Below are 16,934 nucleotides of genomic sequence, written 5' to 3'. Positions count from 1 at the left end.
CTGGCACCTCAGCTCTTGAAACTCTTTGCAGTGTTGCCTGCTAGCAGCAAAGCTACTGAGCTAGCCTGCTGCAATTCTGAATAATGAATGTTGCTCAGAAACTTTAGGGTAGTGCTCAGTTTTCTTCATTTACTTATTTAATGTATCTTAACCTGTGTCAGAGTACTAATAGGGCTAAGTGCATGTACATGGTGGCAGTTGCCGGTGGCAGACACCAAGACTCTTCTATCCAAAGCAGTTCACAGATGATAGGTGTCAGCTTATCACCATAATAAAGATAACTGGTCTCTTTGTACTTAATTGTGTTGTACCATGCTACATTAATAACAGATGTAGTCTGTCTCTTATTCGATCTGCCACTGTAGATCCAGTACAGAGCAGAAGTTTGGGACATCTGTATAGGGTGGTTGTCATTGTTGGAACAGTATTTAAAGGAGAAACGTTTCAGTCACAAAAGGTTAATGTTTGAGCTGAAGGGATCTGTGGGAAGACAGTCCTTAACTTGCAGGTGGCTCCAATATAACAGGGAGAGACAGGCTCATGTGTCAATGTGATAGTGCCATTTTAAAAATAACGTTTTTGTGAAATAACTTGAACCTTTGACATACTATTCTCTGTACAAAGCACTGAAGAGGTTTTGGTGCTGTAACTCATAGGAACTGCTAGGCCCCTGATAGCATGAAAAATCTCAATAACTGAGAAAAGAATAGTGAGAGAGACACCAAGAACCAGCTATTTTCACCATTTCCAGATGGCTGGATTCAGCATTACAACAGTAAACGTAGTTGGAGTTAGTAGTCAAGTGTCTAAAGGTCTCCACAGATTTGCATCCATTATGTATGGATCTGCATCAACTTCAAGACTCCGTTCCTCAGTCTCAAAACCATAGGTTATGTGTATGTGTAGAATGAATATCTGAATGAAAATCATAATTTTGATGTAAGGTGATAACTGTAGTTATGGACAGTTATTCTAAAATAGTGTCATCTTCTTTAGGTTGATAAAGAAATTGAACCAACAGACAATACTGCAGGTTTCCTGTGGAAATTGGCATTGCATGGCTTTGGCAGCAGGTACTGTAACATGCCTTATTTATTACCAAGATTTGTGCTGTTGTTTTGCACAGTGTCCAAGACTGTATATTTTTGTGTAATAAACCAAGGACATCCCTATCCCAATTGCTTTCAGGCCAAATGGGAGGCTATAAAATGGATCAGGTACCATGAATAATGAAGAGCAGCTTTGCCAATACGGTCAAGAAAGCAAGCATTACATGCAGGCCACCCACTGTCTCATTGGTGAATAATGGCAGGAACACTTAAAAGCTTTCCATCTTAATGTAGAAAAATGTGTGTAATTAACTTCTTTGTGTTGAAATTATCCTTGGCTATTACTCTTCTGTATGCAACATGTGGACCATTCTTCGTTATGCTGTTTAAGTTACAGTAGTCTGATATTGTATTTTGCACTTAGTTGCATGTCTGTTTATTTACCCGGTGGCTTCAGACTGTGCTTTTATTTTGGCAAAGAATGTCTTGCTTGATTTTTCTATCATGAGGCTTGGGTGGGAGTGAAGCCTCCAGCACCGGTTCTTGTTCATTTTGACAAACTTGCTTTTCTGTTGACCAGCTTTTACTCCCTGTTCTCTTTCCTTGTTTCAGATGGCCAGTTCTTCACATGGGGGCAGAACAGCTATGGTCAGCTGGGCTTGGGTAAAGAATGTCCCTCCCAAGCCAGTCCACAACGTGTCAAGTCTCTTGATGGGATCCCTTTGGCTCAGGTTGCTGCAGGTGGAGCCCACAGTTTTGCCCTCTCTCTCTCAGGAGCTGTGTTTGGCTGGGGGAAGAACAGCTCAGGACAGCTGGGACTAAGTGATGAACGAGGTATTAAAATTATGCTCCTAGGTGAAAGAAGGGTGGACTTTTTTGGCCTAGTGTCTCTGCTCGCATTGACAGTATATTTTTACTGAGCAGATAAGTAACCCGCAGCAACTCCTCTTGGGAGGAGAGGGCAGAGGAACAGTTGCTGATGGACTCTACAGGCTTTTCATACTTAGTAGGAACAGGAACACTTTTTTCCCGTTGTGGATGTTAGTGGAAGTAAGGAAGGTGAAAAAGAAAGGTATTTCAAATGTGTGTGCGAACATGCAGGCATTGAAGGAAGTGCTTGTATTCTTTCTTCCTCTTCTCAGAAATGCTTTGTCCATATTTTGTTTGAAGTTGATGTGGAGGAAAGGCTCTCCCTGCAGAACAGCAGGCTGAACCCATCCCCTTGTTGGCTGACGTGTTTTTGAATGGTGAGCAACTGTATGCTGCAAAATAGTGGCAACACAGAGTATCTCAGTATTGTAAAATGTTGTCTAGCTTATTGGTTGCACAATTTTCCAGACACAGAGGGCTAATGGTAGTTTTTTCAGGTGGTCATCTTCAGTGAAGCCTAGCCATCAACAGACTTGAAGATAGGTTTATAAATGAGGCTGAAGAGTGGATACGACATTACCACTAGTCTGAAAAGCCCCGGCTTGTTGTTAACACGTTCTTAACTTCTTTGCAAAAGCAAGTGAAAGTTTTTCTTTGGAGCTTTAAATCAACCTCTTCATAGTTTTCTGCATAGCTGCCAAGTAGCTATAAATATCTAGGCAAGTTACTGAGTGTGGACGTGATACCTACCATGCATGGATAATTTATTTTGCATGGGTGAGTACATGAGGTGTATATATTTGTAAATGTTAAGCTGCATAATGTAATAGCATATAAATACTGTATGTTGCAAGAGAAAAGCGTTACCTCACATTTCATGTACCTATAATGGAATGATGCCTTTTGACAACCCACCCTACAATTGAAATGTGTTTTAAGTGATTACTCAAAACCAGTCTGTAGTTTAGCAAAGGATACTCAAATGTTGTATGCATTGTTTCATCTTGCTTTACACTTTAAGGAGTATGAAACACAACTGTAAGACTTGTTGCATATCTTGTATTCCCTCAAAAATACTCCAGGTCTAGTCTCTTGTACTATATGTAAGCTAGAGCAGATCTTGTGTAAGAGCAGCCATGTTCTTCCATGTAGACTGGCAGATAAATGCTTCCAATTCCAACAAAGCTGCAGTTTATATATGAGAGGCTTGCTTTGACGTGGGGCTGATCTTAGACGAACATATAAGGGGCATCTACTTGTGGGGCTGTGTTGGCCAGGGATCATACTCTACTTACCCTCAATACATGATACTAGTAAATACTTGGTATTTACGATAAGGGAATCATGGTAAGACAGTGTGAATTATACTTGGTGAATGTGAACAGCAAAGTCTACAAACATGAGTAGTCTGCAGCACTGTTATTTAAACAATTATGCTGTAGAGGTAAGAAGTGTCATTCCTGTCAAAATAAAGATCAGAGTGCTAAAGTACAGAACAAAGTAAATGAAAAAATCCACTCTCATTTCTAAATCTGTGAAAATGTGACCGTTTTCCTTTCACTACCCAGAAAAAAGCACCTGTCATATCCTTGGATGAGAGTCTTAAAAAAATGGACAACTTCTATGGGTAGGAATCTGATTTTTTATTGGTATGAAGTAAGCAGCTGCTCCCCTTAATATCTGACTGTTTTGGGGTGCCTACTGCTCCTTGAAATGCTTAGCTTTCATTTTATTTTTACATCAGTAAAACATGTAACCTTGCTTAGTGTATTCATCCTCAGGAGACCCACTTTTAATGATTAGAATGTCAGAGTGAAGGAGAAAAGCATCATTTAACGGTTGGCAGAGATTAGCCTTTGCAAGTAGGAGGATCTTCTTAAAGGATGACAACAGAAGGAAGGCTGGGCATTTAAATACACCTTGGGATTCAGCTTGTCATGCGTGTTGCGTTGGTGTCTCCCACGTGTCAGGATTGTTCTGTATTGAAAAGGTCTAAGCAAGGTTTTGGAAACAAATGTTTGCAGTCATCAGCGAGGAGTCTGGAATGGAGCATGAGGCTGAAGGTGGGTGTAGCTAGGGTGCATTCATTGTACCTCCCAAACTGTAAGTGCATGTTGCGTTTATACAAGATTCTCAATATTTGCATTCTTGCTCTGGACAACTTTCTTTGACACAGGACAAATCTTTTAAGAATTGGAGGAGGAAAGCAGCAGTGAAGTACTCAAGGATGTGGGTTTTTTCCCCACAGTTGTTAAAGCTTCCATTGCATATGTAGACCACATCTGAAAATCAAACTGCCAGTGGTTTTTGCAGACATTTAGGTTTGTGTTTATGAAACAGCTCCATTATTTTCTTTGTCTTTAATGCAGACCGAGAATCCCCTTGTCATGTGAAGCTGTTGCGGTCTCAGAAGGTTGTTTACATCAGCTGTGGAGAGGAACACACAGCAGTTCTGACAAAGGTAAAGATGCTAACCTGGGAACCCTGGCTGCTATCTTGCCTGCCTGATGGATTCACATTAGTTTCCTGGGTAGTGGTAGAAAAGAACAGATTGACTTACCATATTCTGTCTGACTCCAGTAAAAGAAACTAAATGGAAAGTATAGTTGTCTTGTAATTTATTCTGAGGTTCATTGCCAACATGATCCATTGCTGTTTTTGAAGATGAAGGTGTTAGTAATCCATGACAATGAATAGTAAAACTCGGGTGAATTGCTCAAAGAAATTAGCTTTGAGCAAAAAAAATTAACAAACATACATCCAAAGGAGTAAAAATAGCATTTTGTTGGAAGATAAAAAGAGTGGTATTGTGCGTCAGAATAAAATGCAAGTCAAAAAGCATGGGTGTTTAAATGAAACATTAAGCGTCCCTCACAGCATTTACAAGAGGTTTTCAGTTCCAAACCTGCTGTTTCCAAGTGGTGTATAGCTTAGTGGGCAGAGGACAGGGCTAGGATTTGGTAGATCACTGTTCAGTTCTTGCCTTTCCTCTGCCACTTCCTAGGTGTTGCTTCCTTTTTTGATACCTCAGTGTTCTCCACTGTAAAATGAATTAAAACAGCTGACATTGGGATTCCTGTGGGGAAAAAGACTGTAGAAGATCAGTTATGTAGAAGCTCTTGTTCAAGGAAAAAGGTCACAGTCCTTTTGATCAGCAGCTGATAGAGATGGGTACTGTGGAAATGAGTGCTACTCAGCCATATTTAAACTTGCTGGGATTTCAGACTCATCTGGTGATGGGGGGGGGAAGCTGGACTGGCGTAGGCATACCTAAAGATAATTCTGTTAATCTCTGATGCATGGCAAGGTAGCTATTTGGAAGCTGCATTAGCAGAACCCAAGTTTCTTTTCTGAATCCTTTGGAAATCCCCAGCAATCTCTGCCTAAGCTTGGGCTCGTACTGAAAGTGGAGTCAGAGAGATACTGCTGGGTTATGGGTCCCTAAATGGCGAATATGCTGTTTGATTTGCTAACAGAGTGGAGGGGTGTTCACGTTCGGTGCAGGTTCCTGTGGGCAACTGGGACATGACTCCATGAATGATGAAGTGAACCCCCGAAGAGTTCTTGAGCTAATGGGCAGTGAAGTATCCCAGATTGCTTGTGGCAGGTGAGTCCTGCGTGCAGTCTGAAATTTTCTTTGGTGGAGGTTAATGCTGACACTGAGTCTTGTGAATAGGGGGAATAGTCTTGGTTCTGCATCAAAACTAAGTTAATTTAAACTTTATTTCCCATGAGAATTTTAAAGCCCTCTAAAGGAGGTTGTTGTTTAATTGTGGTTGTTCCTTGTGCTGTAACCTGGTAAAAGATACCTTTCCATCCTAATAAAACAGCAAGACTTTAGAGCAGCAGGCCCTTTGGTCACAAGTTTCCAGCCTCTTTCATGAAAAGAGAGCTAGTAACGCTGGTGCTGTGTTGTTGCCTTTTGGTATGTACAGGCTTAGCGAATGACTAAGCTAATTCCATCTGTGAGCCTGATACCAGCCCTATGCTGGCACATGCTGCTCTTTGTCACCTCCATCTAAAGAGCTCCATCCCATAAACTGGTGCCATCAGGTGGCAAAAAGTGAGCATTGGTGCTAGTGTAAAGATACTGCTTTGCACCAGCTTCTGGCCTAGGGGAACTGAGAACAAGTTTTAGGCTGTGCTTGGGTGGGGTTTTTTTTGTGTTGGTTTTTTTTCCCTTTCAATTATTAAACAAGGCCCAAACTTTGTACCTATCTTCGTTACAGACATCACACTTTAGCCTTTGTGCCTTCTTCAGGAATGATCTATGCATTTGGCTGTGGAACAAGAGGCCAGCTGGGAACGGGGCACACTTGCAATGTTAAGTGTCCCTCTCCTGTCAAGGGTCACTGGGCAGCTCACAATGGGCAACTCTCAGGGAAACCTGGTATGTACTATGTGTGATTTGGAGTCGCAAATGGACATAAATAATTTCATTTCACCCATGGTTGTCTGAAGACATCTTAACGTTGTTCTGTGAAAGTTTTTGAAATAGCAAAAGAAACCCATGCTCCTGTCCCAAATGCACTATGGAAATTACTGTGTGACCACTTGCTCTCTCTGCTAATGTGTGCCCTCTTCCCTTTCTCTTCTCATGGCAGAGGTCAACATTTGGCGATATTGTGCCTTCATGAAATTGTACTAATACTGATTTCTGAGGGCTTTGGTTTCTCTTAAAAAAAACCCTCCATTGCAGTTTAAATGTTACAACTTTTCCCTCCTGCCAGGCCCCATGTATCTCTCAAGAAAGTGCTGCACTGCTTCAGTTCCAGCTGATTTCAGCTGGGCCTTCAAGGGACCCAGGTGCTCCTTGTAGTGTAAAGCCTGAGACAGTGGCAGTGCAAATGTCAGGGAAAAGGCATGGTAGGAACTTGCATTCATCAACCTCTAACACAGCTGCATCTCTTTCTTCAACAGATGCCTGTAAATACCACATTGTTAAACATATCTTCTCTGGAGGAGACCAAACATTTGTGCTTTGCTCCAAATATGAGGTAAACCAAATGAAATATCTTCTCAAGTCTGCTCCCCTGTCCCAGCCTTCACAATGCATCTTTTGTTTCTGGTAATACCTCCCGAAAATGAAGTGTTGCTTTGGAGTCCATTTTGCCTTACAAACCTTACCAACGGTGACAGTTGTTACAGGGATTTACAACTTTTTAGGAGTGGCTGACAGTTGCCTTCCTTTCAGGCACGTCAAAGAGCCATTGGGACGACACTGATTTCAGTTTGATCAGCAGGGAGGGGAGTCCAGTCTCCTTTGCAGATTAGAAACGAGAGGCTGCTTTCCTCCTGAGACATTGGGGTCCACATGTAGGGCCGTGGACTGCATACACTGGGGTTTTGTCAAGATATACTGGATGGAGGGCTAAATGCTGAATTGTTTTTTCTTCTTCTGTCTTCTTACTTCTTTCAAGAAGTGTTTGATGTACACTTTTGAGGCAGGGAAATAGGTCTGGAATAAATGTACTAAGCCTGTAATTATATATGGTGGTATTTAAGAGGGCTTTGGTACATTTAAAGAAATGGTATCTTGTTTTTTTTCCTTTTCCTCTTTTTAAAAATTCATTTGATGATGATTTTGTGTTTTTCCAAACTTTTCACGCCTTTCCTTTTGGACTTCTTAGTAATGCCACAGCTTCTTAACCAAACCTGTTCAGAGACTACACTAAAGAAGCTATCAGTTATATATAGAAAACAGAGATTATGAATAAGAAGGAATTGTTTTACAAGCCTTGTCTTTGCTGAAATCTGTATCTTCTCACAGAATTCCTTGCCTGCTGATGATTTCCGGACCATAAATGAAACACGTTACACCTGTTTAATAAATGATGAAACTATAGATGTCTGGAGGCAAAAGCTTTTAGAAAAGAACAGTTCTAATTCTGTCAAGTAGGTATTGTGGCACTGGACAAGCCTTTTATTGAAAGTTTTATTTAAGTAATTTTGTTGGCTTCCGTGCCACGCTTTCACTTGAAATGTAGCAGCCTTTTCAAGTGTGGTTCTTGGTTGTATCCAAGGGGAGGACAGTTGCCAGTCACAAGGCTGCCAGGTTAGAGCTTCTGACCAAAACCAGAGGAATTTGAGGCTGCCTCAGAACATTGCAAATGGTGGGTGGGAAATGGATTTTAAAGTTGCCCTTCGTTGTGTGCTTAGAGTTCATGAAAAGCAGCAAGAACTTGTGAACAGACTGATTAAATTCCTTCCCCTGTGTGCCTGCCGTGAGAAGGGCAGAATAGGTGGAAAGGAGGCACTGCTAACATCCCTCTGTTCAAAGAGGGGACGTTACATGATCCTGAATGAACCACTTACCCCCTGTGCCTCTGAAGGGGTGATCCTGACATTGTTTCCCATAGAAGGAAGAGAGCTGAAGAGATTTGCTGGGGCATCTGTTCATAACCTCTATCTGTTTTCTTTTGTCTTCCTGCTGCAAACAGTAATGTTGTTCAGATACTGTCCTCAGCTGCCTGCTGGAATGGAAGCTTCTTGGAGAAGAAGTAAGTGGCAAACAGAGTCCAGAAGTGTGACTTTCTCTTGAGGCAGGCTGGAATCCCTTTACTTCAGTGACTGCTGCAGTGGGATTTGATTTTTCTGATCAGACAGGAGACGGGGGCAGAGAGTGTCCACTAAAGAGGTGGGTGCTCAGAGCTGGGTAAGGAAGGCAAATGGTCTAAGAAAGTGCATGGTGAGTGTACTGTAAGTGGCATAGATTCCTTGGAGTTGTCACAACTGTTATTTTTCCTTATGAAATGAATATGTACATCTTTGAAAGAGAAGGATAGGAATACAACATTAAGGGAAGTGGGTGATGCCAGGTATCTGAATAGTCTCTTACCCAGCTGAGCTAGCTGGTGGGGGCTGGTGCGTGTGGAGGTATACTTCAGGTATACACAGGCTGCTTTTGAAAAATACATCTGGGGCAGCATGGAAGCACTTTCCTTTCAGGTGACAGCAGTTGTGGAAAGTTTTGTGCTCCTGCTTACAAAAGCAGGAATTTCAAATGGGTGTAACCAACAATAGGTGGTGACAAGGTTGTAATATGTATAGCTGAGTCAAGGCTGTGGGTTGGGGAAGATTGTGTTGGCTATGTCTGTAAATGTTGGGGAGGTAACAGCATAAGATGAGGAGGAGGAGAAATTTTTTTATGGTGATGTGATGAGTAAATGACCTGTAACTAGGTGAAGAAAAGCTTCGTTACTCTTGAGTAATCTTTGAGTAATATTTTCCAAGAGCAACTTGAAAAAGAAAACAATTTACTCATTATTCTTGCGTTTTGCCGCTTGTCCAATGGTTTCTTCTTTAATGTTGTGACAAGGCAGCGTGTTACTGCATCAGGAGAGTTGTATCATGTTGGTTTAAAACATTTGTTGAGATATCCAAGTTGAGTCACTGTAAGTAGTCCCACATCTCCTTTGAATGTGGAAATGAGTGGAGTTTATGACTTCATCACCTCAGTGCAGTTCTCCTTCCACTTTAATGATGTCTTGGCTAGTGCAGGACTTAACTTTTGCAGAAAATCTTTGACCAAATGAATGGTAAAATTTGAAGCCACCATACACTGTAGTGAGGCTGTATTTAACCATGTACCTTTATATGTGAAGCCTTATGTCACGGTGCACTTGACAGAATGCCCTAGTATATCCTTCCAGTATCCTAATGCCATATAGGCCTGTTTGCAATACAGCTTTGTGGTACACAGGGTTAGATGGAAAAGCGGCTTTTCTACGGCTGTGTGACTGGGCACGCTCCAGTACTACTTCTGCACATCACAGCCTGAAGCGCTCTGTACCACAGTGTGACTCTGAGCAACTATTTCCAGCCTGGTGCCTGTGCTGTTACAGAAATAGCCATTCTACTACAGCAGGCTATATTTAGCTTCTTGTATCGTTATTGCTACACCAGCAAACTGACAAATGCGTCCCATCTTTAATAGCTACCTTTTTCTTCAGAGTGTCTAATAACAGCACAGTATCAGATGAGTAGTGACAGACCTGAGAAGTCCTTGAGGTCAATGGAGTTGTAGCAATGACCTTTTTCACTAGGAACTGCAAGGTTTTATGTGCAGCTTTACTGCAGATGGTGGTGCTGAGAGCCTCTGCTACAGATGCTGATCATGCTCTAGATGCTGAGCTTGGTAACTTACCTGCTGGCCTGGACATTCAGTGTTGCTAGATCTGGCTGTTAAGCTGTTGTCCTCCGCAGGCTTGCCTTCATTATCGCTCTTACACAGGTAGCCTAAGTAAATTACAGCCTTTCAAGCACAGCAGAAAGGACAGCACATGTTTGTTGCAATTGAAGACCATGTGAAGACTGTTCTCAGCTGTGCTGTGCTTTGATTGTGGTCATTGTTTAGTTTTAGAAAATTTGAGAGTGGAATTGCCAAAAAGCTACTCTGAATATCTTTCCCTGTTTTCTTTTGAAAACCCTCCTCTGATGCTCCCTTGTCAATGTCATCTTATGCATCACCCTTCTCTTTCTTACTGGATGTGATTAAACAGATTTTGCTATAAAAGTAGTGTATATGAAGACAAAACAGAGGATCCCGATACATATGATAGATACATATTTTATAGGTTTTTAAGCAGTCTGGCCTGTCTAGGCAGTGAAGGAGTCCTGGGGAAATAAAAGACTTTGATAAGGTGTTTCTCTGCAAGGGTCCCAACCCTAACCAAGGCCCAGAGGAGTTCAGAAGGGAGAGTTGTCCATCTTGTCTTTAGCAAGAAGATTCCAACTTCTGCTTTGCTTCTAGTCTGATTAATTCCATAGAGGCATTTCTCCATTGCTTGCTCTCAGGCCATGCCAATACACAGGTAATGGTGTCTCTTCCTTGAACTTAAGCCTGTCTGTCTGGGATTTTTTTAAAGAATCGACGAACATTTTAAAACCAGTCCGAAGATCCCAGGGATTGATCTGAATTCCACCAGAGTGCTGTTTGAGAAGCTGATGAGCTCTCAACACTCCATTCTCCTAGACCAGGTATTGTACTTCTGGGGTTTTGGGTATTGATAGGGGAAATAAAGGCTTTGTCCCTCTGTAACATGCAAGTAACAGCAGCTTTTTTGGGGAAGGGTTGTATTGCAAATCTGCAGGCCAGGTCCTTCATACTATCAATGGATACTTCTCCACTGATCTGGGCTGATTTTCACCTTCTCAGAATGTGTCTCTAAGATTTGTTTTTAAAAAAGTTTTATCTCGTGGCATTTAGTACTTGAAATGGCTGCTGAAATTAATTCTGTGTATGTTATACTTGTAAATAATGACTATGTGCTCATTTATTGCCTGTCAGGAGTTGAGTACTCCTCCATAATGGCTGTATAATTTGTTCGAACTCAGAGGATTTCTCTCATGAGTGCAGAGCTGTGAGATAAAATCGTATTTGTTACCCATGCCATTTTTTAGCTATAAATTTTTATAGGTTTCGGTTTGGGTTTTTTGGGGGGTTTTTTGTTTTGTTTTGTGGGTGTGGGTTTTTTTTTTTTTTTACTTTGGCTTTGACTTTTAAAGCAGGGATGTGACCTTCACAAGAGGGGTTAACTAACCTCTAGCCAGCCCTGGAAAAACCTACCCAAACATTTATGCACTTTGGAAAAAATCAGAGTTTAGTCCTGTCCTATGGAGTGTTCTTAAGAGTTATCATCAGCAAAAGCTGTTAAGTCCACCCTTGCTGAGTGTGCTCCATTTCATCAGTTCTTACACATCATCTACATTGTAGGTGCTCTGTCACCCAGGATATGTTGCCTTCTTTTGTCTTGTTTTCCTCTAGATACTGAAGAGCTTTGAAAGTTTTTTGATTCCTCAACTGTCCAGCTCACCACCAGATGTCGAGGCAATGAGGATCTATCTGATTCTCCCTGAATTCCCACCCTTCCAAGACTCAAAGTATTATATCACATTAACGCTTCCCCTAGCAATGGCTATTCTGCGCCTAGATACCAACCCCAGCAAAGTTCTTGGTAAGAGGTTGGCATTGAAGATGTATGTTGCTCTTAGCATCCAGCTGGGACAGAAAGTGTTGCTTCTAGGTTTTTCAGTCATGTTTTTGTGTTGATTTAATTCTTCTGTTACAATGGCTGCAATGATAATTGGGTATTATTTGTGGTATAGCGTCGTTACGAAGCAGTCACCTCTAAAAAGCAGCTGCGAACCAAAAGCATTCAAGGAATCCTCCCTCCAAAACCTATGTTCCCATGTAAAAGAATTATAAACATAAAATTTGAATTTTAAACATGAACTAGAGGAAATGAAGAATATGCCATACAGGTAAGATATGAGAAGTTAGTTACAATAACATAAAAATGTATAAAATTTGTGGTGGTGTGGATAATAAATGAGAAAAAATTCAGGTTAAGAATTGTTTTAATTTAAAAGTAAAGTATCGTTTCAAAGAACACTTACTAGGGAGGTTAATCTAATTTACCTTATCTAGTTTACCTACATTCAGACACTCAGTTCCAGAAAAATTTTCATGCCTCTTTGTGAACGTGGATTTTGTATATCTTGGATTAAATGATGCTTTTCTCTTAAATTGTCCACATTAGAATATCCTTTCTGTATCAGGCAAATAAGAGTATACTAAATGTAATATAAAGTTACCTTGTCCTATATAAGGTATAGAAAAACCTATTGGCTGGTCCATGACCAAGCTGAACACCCCAGCTCTTCTCCCACTTCTGCATCTCCTCATTTGCTAATATTATTAACTATGAGCTCATTTTAAGCTAGGCAGAACACATGCTGCTTAATGATTGTTACTCATGTTTGCTAAGCTATTACTTTTCTTGTTATCTTTCTCTGTTTCTTAAGGTTATCTTATACTAAATCTCATTATCATGTAAAATGTTACGTAAGGCATTCAGACCTCCAGAAGTATTGCTCCAGTTAAATTTATTTTGAGGTTTAGTGATTTTTTTTTTTAATTAAATTCAAAGCGGCTTTGGAACCCAGTTTCCTCCTCTACTCAGCATAGTCCTCTACATAGTCCACTGTGGTTAGCATACAGAAATGTAAAGGATTCTCTTACTTTTGCTTTCCAGAATCTATTGTTGTGCTGACACTTGAGAGGATAAATTGGTGTTTGCTTCTAACAGTTGACATGATGGTTTCCATGCAGGTGGATTGGTTCTAGCAAAGAAGCTAATAGTCAGGGTGCCTTCAGAGGAGAGGTGAGGGCTACCTGTCCTTGGCAAGAAAGAAATCAGCCTCTCTAAAGAGGGGGAGTTCAGACCTTTAGTGCAAATGTGCCAGGTGACACGCTCTGACATCTGCTAGAAAAGTATGTAGTACTACAGAGAATTGCCCAGGCAACTGCTTTCTGATCACTCATGAGAGACAACGGGTTGCCCGCAAGATCACAGTGTCTTGAATACAAATACTTGAAACGGTATCTTGAATTGAAGGTTGAAAAACCTTGAATTCAGGCTCTCGGACTGATCAGGGATTGGTGCTCAGTAGTAACTGGGGTGGTTGTATGAGAATGGAAAGGGAAGAGCTTTTCAATTTCTGATATCTAGCTGACTCTTTGCTCACCTTCCTGTTGCTACAGTTAGGAGAGAAATTGGGAAGTTTTTTGAAACAATCTTTAGGTGGGTTCCCCGATTTTCAGCTGTAACATCTTAGTCTGGCCTTTAATGCAGGATTTATATTGATGTTCCTCTGCTTTCCAGATAACTGGTGGTCTCAAGTGTGCCCAAGATATTTCCTCAGGCTAGTGGACCTCTATAAAGGTGCAGTGGTTTACCTCCTCAGTGGAAGAAAGACACTGTTGATCCCAGTCCTGTTCAGTAGCTACATTACAGCAGCTCTCAGACTTCTGGAGAAACTCCACAAGGTAAGAGGAAAACCTGGGCACCTGTTGGCTCAAGATGATTCCCTCTTGTCTGCCCTTTGCCAATTGGCAGGGGCAGAGTGTTCCTAGCCCTAGTTTGTGAGCTGTGTCATTGTCCACCAAGACACCACGTGGGGAAGATGTTAGCGGTTTTCCTGAATTCAAGGTAATTGAAGATTGTTTAGGCCTGTCTCAAACACTAGGAAAAATTTGCCCTGAAGAATGCTGCTGCTGAGCCACCAGGCCATGTGCACAGTGGCTTTGCAAATACCTGTCTCATGATGCTTTCTGCTCCTGCTGTGTTGGTGCTGGTTAGTCTGAGCGAAGAGGAGGGGGAACTAAAATAAATCAGAAAGAGGTTTATCTCGATTCTTTTTGGTTTGTACTAAAATATAAGGGACTATGTGTTTGTGCAAGACTTTCTGGAGCCTACTGTTGCAAGCTGCTGTAATTGATTTTATGAATGCAAACTCGTGTGTTCTAAGAAAAATGCTGAATATATCCATATTTTAAAAACCACCTGTTTTCTTCACCAGGTAAATCAGAAGGTTAAACACGTAGAATATGATAAGTTTTATATCCCTGAGATTTCCAGCTTGGTGGACATTCAGGAGGATTATCTCATGTGGTTCTTACATCAGGCTGGAATGGTAAGAAGTTTTATGTATAGTCATTGAAATAGCTGTCCATGTTTGTGTCTCTGTAGACATCTGTATTTTTAATATCTTTAATGAGAGTGTAATGTATTCATATAGGAGCATCTATATGTTAAATCTCAGATTTGGGTACTCAGTGGCTTGACAAAGTTAACTTAAAATAAGGTGGTCAGAAGAGGTGGAGCTAACAATATTTACCTAACGCTTGCAACAATCTCTATGATTATTCATGTGAATCTCATTCAGTCCTTGCACAAGGGGATTAATTCAGTCACTGGATCCTTTTAATGTAATCGAGACCTCAGGAGCCAAATCCTGTATTCTAAAATTATAATTTTTACCCTTTACTTCTGCTGTTTAGGCAGGTATTGTGAATAATGTAGCCAGTGATCTTAAAATCTTGCTCTGTAAGAGGAGGCAGTGTGGCGTTCTGGCTAGGGGACTGAACCAAGACTCAAGAGATGTGGGTTCTATTCCTGGCTCTTCCAGTAACCTGCTGGGTGATCTTGGGTAAGACCCTTCACCTCTTTTCTGCCTCACTTTCCCATGTGTAAGCAAGGAGATAACTAGACTGAGGGCTGGAATATGCTGTGTAGAAACCCAGTGAGCTTGATCAATTGTAGTAAGGAAAGGAATCCCAAGTGTGAGAAAACACCAAAAAATATCTGCCAAGGGATGCTGCAAGAGTAAAACCTGACTGTAGCAAGAATTTTTGTGTATGTTTTTATGTACTTGCTAAATGTTGTGTGTGCTGTGTCCCCTGTCCCCCACTTCCCATCATTTAAATAGTGCTGCTCTGTGCTTACTTTTAGTGAGCAGAGCAATAATTGACTCAAACTTATGTAACAGTGATAGCTAAAAATAGTTAAAAATGTATTGATATGGCTAAATAGAGGAGTGATTTGCCTTGCAGGAGTGGTCTTACATTGTCACACTGTGGCCTTACGGTCTCTCCTGTTATTTTGTATGGTCTCTGCCTTGGGGGTAGTTTTCTTCATAAGAGTAAGTTTCACAGCAGGCTAGCACAGCCTTCTGTGCCGGTTAGTCCTCTTAGTAACATTTGAAATGCAAGTTTTGAATTAGACTTGCGTGTTTTCTTGAGGATGAAGTTCCCATGCTTTTCTTTAAGAGGAAAAAACTGGGTTGTTGGTCCCAGAGGAGAAAAATTTTCTTTGGGTCACCTTTGAACTAGTCCATCCAAAAAAATACAAGACACAAAATCAAGAGAGTAGAAGATTTTCATATTTCTCTTTTTCCTTCACAGAAAGTAAGACCATCTATCATGCAGGTAAGAAAAATGTTTTTCGTGACTCTTATTTAAAGAAACGCTATGGAAGCTGTAAATAGGAACCAATCTGCCTGCCTTTCTTGCAGGATGCTGTAACGCTCTGTTCTTATCCTTTCATCTTCGATGCTCAGGCTAAGACCAAGATGTTACAGACAGATGCAGAACTACAGATGCAGGTAATCCTTCTCTCTCCCAATTTTCCTGCCCCATTTATTTTTTTCCTGCCTCTTGCATTGGTGCCTGCAAGGAAAGGAGTTCACTGGGAGTTAGTGCATACAGCACTTTATTGTTTCCATGATATGGGAGAGCAGAGTAGCTGGAGAACCTCTTTGTCCTGGATTTTGCAGAGGCAGTGCTTGGTGTCTTTCACTTCAAAATGTTTGGTAACATCAGAACTGCCAGATGTGCATGTGATGGAAATTTAAACTGTAGAGGGAAGGAATGCTTGTGTATTTATGATAGTCCAAGGATAAGTAGTAAGGTGAAGTGTCTGTGAGAGGAGCTGTAAGGCTGGAAGAGTAGACAAGCTTGCTGTTGTCAGCCGTTCACCCACCCATTTGCAGTCAGGGACACAGACCCGAGGCTCTCCAGGAGCGTGTTCACAGCAGGTGTTCAGCTCCAGCTGTAGGTGGCAGCCAAGCCAGCTCACAGCCAGGCTGTGACAAGGACAGCTGGCCTCTGTGCCAATGTAAAACCTTCCAGCGCCAGGCATTGCTCATGCAGGTAGCTCCTGGGAGGGGCAACGCGTTGGGCACTGGTCCCTCATCCAGTGCAGCTGGGGTGTAGGACTAACCCCATCCTCTGTGAAATGAGTTTGCCAAGGTCCTTGGTTGTCAGGTTCCTTCAGGGTGGAAAACTGTCATTACAGTTACTCATGGCCATGGTTGCTGGTTCCATGTAATATCCATCTCTTAGCTTTTCTATGGCTGCTTGAATGTATAGCCTGCAGCAAGGCAGAGGAGGCTCAGCCTATGCTCAGAAGCTGGAGTCACCTTCTCCTGCTTTCATTTTGCCACCCTCTTCTGTATGTTTCCAGCTGCCCAGTTTGTGAGCAGTGCACTGCTGTGAGGAGGGTGTCTACCTTATCTTGGCAGGACAGCAGGCTGGTAAAGGTTTTGTTGCCCTGAGAGATAGGATCTTTATGAAGACAACCACTTAGAGGCCAAAGAAATGAGTACTTCTGTGAGTGCTGCAACAGAGGAAGCCTGGCTTCCAGTGGATTTCTGTCTCAGGGTCAACTGACT

General features: G+C 41.6%; 1 protein-coding gene across 7 annotated transcripts in view; it reads left to right on the top strand.

Annotated features, from left to right (window-relative positions):
- Positions 1-16,934, top strand: part of HERC3 (HECT and RLD domain containing E3 ubiquitin protein ligase 3) — a 46,933-nt gene that overhangs the window by 16,606 nt on the left and 13,393 nt on the right. For 3 of the 7 annotated variants that reach the window (XM_009492625.2, XM_075709807.1, XM_075709808.1), the window contains exons 3-16: positions 997-1,073; positions 1,662-1,883; positions 4,289-4,380; positions 5,396-5,526; positions 6,149-6,309; positions 6,840-6,916; positions 7,690-7,814; positions 8,360-8,419; positions 10,787-10,898; positions 11,686-11,875; positions 13,586-13,749; positions 14,283-14,396; positions 15,667-15,690; positions 15,777-15,866. In XM_009492625.2, the coding sequence (XP_009490900.1) occupies positions 997-1,073; positions 1,662-1,883; positions 4,289-4,380; positions 5,396-5,526; positions 6,149-6,309; positions 6,840-6,916; positions 7,690-7,814; positions 8,360-8,419; positions 10,787-10,898; positions 11,686-11,875; positions 13,586-13,749; positions 14,283-14,396; positions 15,667-15,690; positions 15,777-15,866 (1,639 nt within the window). Of the gene's footprint in view, positions 1-996; positions 1,074-1,661; positions 1,884-4,288; positions 4,381-5,395; positions 5,527-6,148; positions 6,310-6,839; positions 6,917-7,689; positions 7,815-8,359; positions 8,420-10,786; positions 10,899-11,685; positions 11,876-13,585; positions 13,750-14,282; positions 14,397-14,763; positions 14,913-15,666; positions 15,691-15,776; positions 15,867-16,934 lie in introns of those variants that run through there. The other 4 variants (XM_075709809.1, XM_075709805.1, XM_075709804.1 and 1 more) reach the window with 4 other exon arrangements.

This window comes from Pelecanus crispus, chromosome 4 (assembly GCF_030463565.1).
Source record: "Pelecanus crispus isolate bPelCri1 chromosome 4, bPelCri1.pri, whole genome shotgun sequence".
Taxonomy (NCBI): Eukaryota; Metazoa; Chordata; class Aves; order Pelecaniformes; family Pelecanidae; genus Pelecanus; species Pelecanus crispus.
Note: the sequence above shows the minus strand (reverse complement) of the source record. Positions and strands in the feature narration are given on the sequence as shown.